At 35.6% G+C, this 6,531-nt stretch overlaps 1 protein-coding gene across 1 annotated transcript; it reads right to left on the reverse strand.

The window, feature by feature from the left end:
* Positions 1–327: 327 nt before the first annotated feature.
* On the reverse strand, positions 328–6,280 carry LOC136815894 (uncharacterized). Its single transcript, XM_067072343.1, has 3 exons — positions 6,183–6,280; positions 2,042–5,102; positions 328–983 (listed from the first exon to the last, which is right to left on the reverse strand). The coding sequence occupies exons 1-3, from the start codon at positions 6,253–6,255 to the stop codon at positions 560–562; spliced, it is 3,558 nt and encodes a 1,185-aa protein (XP_066928444.1). The 5' UTR covers positions 6,256–6,280; the 3' UTR covers positions 328–559.
* Between the last annotated feature and the right edge of the window lie 251 nt (positions 6,281–6,531).

Here is a 6,531-nt window from a genome sequence, read left to right on the forward strand (position 1 = left end):
GCGCTACTATAATACACTTTGCCCCCAAAAAATCTTAGTTTCTAAATTCGAAAACATTCAAATTAGTTTATGATTATTCAATTTTAAGAAATTTAAGGGCCTTTGAGCATAAATCAGTGTAAGATAAAACAAATGATACAAAATATATTTTTACAAAAACTAAATTTGAAGTGGTTTTGATCGAATCTACGTGGGTAACTAGTGTCTTTTTTCAAATTACAAAGCCCAATTAATGTAATGGGCTTTTCCAGAAAAAAAGTTTTTGGAAATTTATTCCTCGGATAATGACGACTTTTGACCCCCAGACAGCAGGTCTACCCACCCCCCCCCCCGAAAAGCATCATTTGACTCCCTGGACATTCAAAATTACTCTCAAACGGAGCAAAATTACCCTTAAACAGAGCAAGTTTACCCCCCGGACAAGGCAAATTTAGTAGATTTTCAACTACCCCCGGACACTATATCCTCCACCCTCCCATGTACGAACATTTTCTGGAAGAACCCAATATTTTACAAAGTAACTATTAAACCAGCTGGGTTGTTCCGGGAGTGTTCAGCTTTAATCTTCGTCTGATTCAAGATCTACAGAAGCTCCCCCTCTTTTAGATTTATTCCAACAAGACACGTTTTTTATCTTCATAAATATTGGTATTAAAACATTCATAAAGAGTAGCACAGTCACAGGTGTGGCAACCAAATCCAGGTACCAAAGTACCTTTAAGGTTCTCCTTGGGATCGGTGGCTGATCGGCGATATCAAAAACGTAGAGGAATGATTGGAACATGTTGTTGACCAAAGTGAAATTGATTCCCAAGAGACCAATAACTTCCATCCAATGCAAGATTGTGAATTGCTCTTTGTACGGCTTGATGAACCAGTAGACGATAATGAAGAAAAGGATAAAGGGTGCTGCGTAACAGATTCGGTTGACAGGGTTGATAGCATATGTCGTGAGGAAAGCCAGAATCAAACGTTGGTACAATCTAGAGCGAAAAGGAAAACTTTTAACTTGAAAGTCTAGTGGTTTTATCTGCAAGAATTAGATCAACTTGACTTTCAACCTACCTTATTACACGAATATTACTAGTCAACACGAATTGAAAAATTTTGTGTCAATAAAACCCCTTAATTAAAACCAGCCGTGGTGTCCTTGAAAAAGCAAATAAGATTCGTGTTAATTTTTTGCGTGTTAATTTCAAGGCCGTTGAATACTTGTCTAGTAATATTCATGTTAACTACAGGGCTTACACTGTGACACATCTACGAGCATAACGGTCAGGGCTCTTATGGTAGAAGTTTGTAATTGTGGGGTTGTTCTTTGATATGCCATGTCATTTGAAGGAGACTTTCTTTTTTTGCAAAAAAGTTTTTCTACTTTAGTCGGATTAATTCGCAAGATTAATTTTCTTTTCAAAAATAAAACTCGCTAATTCGTGTGGTCTTGCTGACCGGGTAAATAAGATCGACGTGAAATTCTATAAAAAATTGTAGTGAAAAAAAAGACACTTTACGATTTACATTTTGGTTTAAAATTGGTGTTTTTAGGGACTTACATGTTTGTTTTTTGACTCATTCGCAAAATTCAATCTCGCGAAAATAATACGACCTAAGTAGGCATATTCAATTTTGATCAATTGATTCAATTCTGATCTCTTGCGAAAATGCTTTTAAAAGAAATTAATTTATTTAGTCTTGATTAGGTATTTGCGTGGGAAATAGCAATTTCACAATTTGTGATTATTGAATTTCACACGCGTGTGATTTGATGATTTTTTCCTGTGATTGATGGCTCTGTTTCATGGCCAAAGAAGAACACAAAGAAAATTTTCTTTGCCATTCCTCCATCTGTAAGCTTACGAACATTTATCAGATCAAAGTAAGAGCTTATAAGCATGACAATGGTATTCATGATATTCATGACGTAATGTTTTCTACGGAAAGATCAGTAGTGGCAAATTTTATACTACTTTTGTCTAGTTTAAATTTGTGGGTATTTCCGATGAAAACATTACGTCATGAATAGCATGATATTTTAACCTACCTCCAAGTCTCCCAGAAGACATAGTATTCTTTGCCTTCTCTTTTTCTGTACGCTTCTTCGAACATCTCCTTTAAGTATTGACAAACTTGTTTGTTTTCTCGTGTGTCTTGGTCTTTTGATTGCCAGTTACGTCTTGTGAAATGCCAGTAGAATGCTATCGGTGGAAAGATGAGGCAGAAAACGAACTTCCTCAATGAGATGACGTGACGCATAAAGAGACGATAAGCCAACATGAGTGCTGCTGGAAATGGAATTACCCAAAATGCAACGAAGATCATTTGACACTTTTGCCACCATTGAAAACATACCTCTTCGCCATTTAAAAACCATACTTTCATACCCTCAATTTCAACGCAATGGAAACAAATAATTGCAAACGTTGCGACGTTCTTGTATCCAAACAAGATGATCCGGATCATTCCTAACCCGACTCGTTCAATAAATGTAAGATTCAAAGGATGTTCTGTTGGTTGGTCTCGTCCCCTTGCATTTCGGATACATGATCTGATCGCTTTAAAGACAAGACAAAGAACTAAAAACACAATAGCCCACATTAGCATAACAATGACCACAAATTGATTCTGGATGAAACCTTCACCTTTGGCAGTTAAACCTTTTTGTGGACATAACGATTGAATAAATCCAACAAAATTTCCGTTCATAAATTCAGTGACATATTTTTGATATGTACTTGCTATTTGGTAGCTTTCGTCAACATTAACAGTTAATAATGATCTGATTTGATAGAAGCCAACAACAATATTGAAGGCTCCGGACATGGTCATTTTAGGTTTTTCTTCTTCTCCACCATTGTTTTGATTGACATCTCCATTGGGTGTTACTATGGCTACTTGTACATCACCGTTTTGGTTCTCGTCGCCTGACGGTTTTTCGCTCAACCCAATCATTTCTTCTGGTTGCTGTTTTTCATTTTTGACTCCACGGCAACACTTCTTAACCTTTCCGCAACAGTTTTTAAAGAGTTTTCCCATATTCTCTTTGATATTGAGCTCTTTGAAGAAGGTTGTAATGTTCTTTAAGAAAAGAAACAAAATACATGCGATGAATGATGTGGCAGTGTAGAAAAGCCAAAACAAGTATGAATTTTGACATTCCGCCTTCAATATACATTCGTCATTAAAGAAATTTTCTTGGTAACCATTTTCACACATTCCACAAAGACGCCCGTGTCGGTTATTTTTGCAGTTCTTAATACTATTCCTACATTCTTTCTTTGTGCAACAATAAGATTTAGGGCAAGAAGTGAATAATACTTGACCATCGGATTTCTCGTCTCCGTAAAAATTACCACTGCTTCTGATACCATTATTACAGATTCCTCCAAGAGGACACGGGTGACATTTGAAATCTTCGAGATAGTTATGCACTTTCAATTTACTGTCAAATGTCTCACCGTCTAACTCGTATCCTGTTAACCTCAGGCTAGACCTTTTTTTTGTGTATGTCTTGAATTCACAAGCCACACATTGTGCATGTAGAATTTTTCCACGAATCGTACTGTCTATTCTATGCTTGGAATCACGATTTTGGGAGCATGTTATAATCAAATCCTTTATAAACGGTTTTCTATCAGATTGTGTTTTACTTTCAACTTCAATAGAAGCCATTGTTGATGAATGTATGGCATAGCTGGAAATGTTAACATTTTCAATCTCGTAGTAACCGTTTCCAACGTAGATATCGATAAGTGGGGGATGGCTCTCGTTGCGTTTTTTTGGCCATTCAATATGACAATTTCTGAGCTTGAAATAAGAGCTGTCTTCCGGTGCGGCAGCGTAGACCAGTGCTTTTGTGATATCCTCGGTTTCAATAATATTCGCCATAATAGTAAGGGCTTCAATACTTAATGTTCCTTTTTTATGCTGTATCATTGTTCTCGGGGATTTATTTCCAATGATTGTTATATTCCCAACGAAGAAATTAGCATGTGAAATTTCAATTCCGTATCCAATGTTATTTTCATGAATGTCTAAACGATTGTTGATTTTTATTTTATTAAGAGTGTTTTTTACCTCCATAACCTTCGTCATTATGCTCGTTCTAACTGAAATTTTGTTGAATGTGAAATTGTTCTTTTTTTCATTTTCCAATGGCTTGAACTTTGTTTGTGGAAAGTTGTACAGGTAACGACTGATTTCTTGCATTTTTGTTTTCTTTTGTTCATCTGTTTCACGTTTTTCAGACTGTTCCTTGTGTTTTCCTTTACCGATGTACACTGCTGAATATCTAATGGTCACACCTGTGACATTAATTGAATTGATTTGACAGATAGCTCCTTCAAAGTACATTCCGTAGTCTGATTTACCGCCTACGATTGAAACATCATTGATCTTACAAACATGTGATCTGACTCTCTCCACGCGAACTATATAGGTCGCATTGACGTTAGACGCACGAAGTTGACCGTTAACGTTTTGAGCATTGCTATTTTTTGTTACAACGTATACAGGTTCCAAATAGCTATTCCCTTGAATCAACAGTAAAGTTCCTTTCTCAAAACACACATCTTTAGCGGAGATGTTTTGGATTCCTTGATAAACCTTCATATTAATGGCAATCACTTCCTCTTTGAGAGAGATCGTATTTGTCAGCGAGACACTCTCCAAGTAATGTCCCTCCGAATCAATATCCAGTAGAAAACCTCGCTTCGGTATGTCGAAATCTACATCACTGACTGTAAAACTGCCTCTACTTCTTATAATGAATAAGTGGCTATGTTCTGTTTTGATGACCGGTTTGTTATTAGAATCGCCGTATTTTCTGAATGATACAGATGTTAAAATCTCGAGCGGAATTAACAGTGTATATGTCGATGACGTGTTTGTCAGATTCTGAAGATCTCTCCTTTCTCTATTTCCTGTTGTCTCTGTTGTATTCAATGTCGCATTCCTTGAAACCTCTACGTTTTGTTGAGTCTTGAAAGCTTTAAGGTAGATAGTGACAGGTGTTGTACGGTTGAATAAGACATCATCGATTCGTTGACATGGGTTTTGCTCTGTTCCACAGTATTTATCCCGCTTTCCATTGTTTGATACATAAACTGAAATAAGAAATAAATTTGATTCATACAATTCATGATTTTCAAGACGTAATATTTTCTACGGAAAGACCCCGGTTTTTGCCAGTAGTGGCAAATTTTATACAACTTTTGTCTAATTTAATTTTGCCACTATTGGCTAAAACCGGGGTATTTCCGTAGAAAACATTACGTCGTGAATATCATGAATTATTCTTCTGTTTTTTTCTCCAAAACCTGAACACCAACAAACCTTTTCTTCTTTCTGTCTATAAGTAACGCAGGGTCAGATTTTATGTCTAGAAACAATCAAAGCCTAATGCCAGAACAACAGGGCTTTTAAACTCATAAAACTCATAGTCCCAAAATTGTATGTGCCTCCCGTTTAGGGGTTACCCGATTTCGTCATTTAGTCGATTTTCCTTAATTCCATCAAATCGTCTAGACTTTCGACGAAATTCCGAAAAATATTTTTCCCAATTCCGAAATTTCGACCGATTTTTTTGCTAAATTTCTTTTTTTCTTACTATACTAAATATTTTTCCAATAACCGAAATTCCGCCCAAAAAAACGTAAAACCCTTCCCTCTAAATAACATGTATCTATTAAAGCTTCAAAGTAACTTCAAACTCGTTTTTTTTTAATCCCGATTTTAATGCGAGTGTTAAAAGCGGTTTATGCTGGGTTTTATGTCATGTTTATCACAATAAAGTTATCAAGCATGATCTAGAGGACCTATAAAAATTTGCACAAGTACTCTCAATCACATTTTATCAAAATTCTGAAAGTTTCAAATCCTTTCAAAGATTTTCTCAGAATTATATACAAAAGAACATCAACGTGGTAGATTCTACCCCGTAACATATTCTTGGGTTTTGTGGGGGTTTTGTTTGTCAACTATTTTATTAGATGTAGCTCCTCTAGCGATAGTCCTCCTCTAGTTGCAATATTCTGACCAAAAAAATGTCTATTATTCGAAAACAATATTCTAAAGGATTTCAGTTTTCGATTAGGGTTGCTGGTTGACAGGAAACCATTTTTTAAAGACTAGCATAAGTCTACTAGCACGAAAAATAACAATAAAAAATCTTGTTCGAAACTTACCAGTTGTCAAAAAAAATCGATGTGGTATTTTCAACATAAACAACAACAATAAGTGTAGAATAAAACAAGCCATTGTTTTTGTTTTATATTATCTATCTAAAGTTGAATAAAGATATATAAAAATACATTCAATTGGCGATGTCACTAGAAAATTGACCGGATCCGAGCAATGTAGAACAATTTTTTATTGAAAAAATAAACCTTTACAAATTATTCATCTGACGTTTTCAGGCCATTTGTCATTCATACAGGCTAAAAAAATTGAGGTTAAATTCTGGTATGGTTTCCAAAACGACAATGCTGGCGGCATAATTTCCAAATCTCGCTTCAAGGAAAAGTTACTATCATT

Source organism: Clytia hemisphaerica, unplaced genomic scaffold (assembly GCF_902728285.1).
Source record: "Clytia hemisphaerica strain Z4C2 unplaced genomic scaffold, Clytia hemisphaerica genome assembly, whole genome shotgun sequence".
Classification (NCBI taxonomy): domain Eukaryota; kingdom Metazoa; phylum Cnidaria; class Hydrozoa; order Leptothecata; family Clytiidae; genus Clytia; species Clytia hemisphaerica.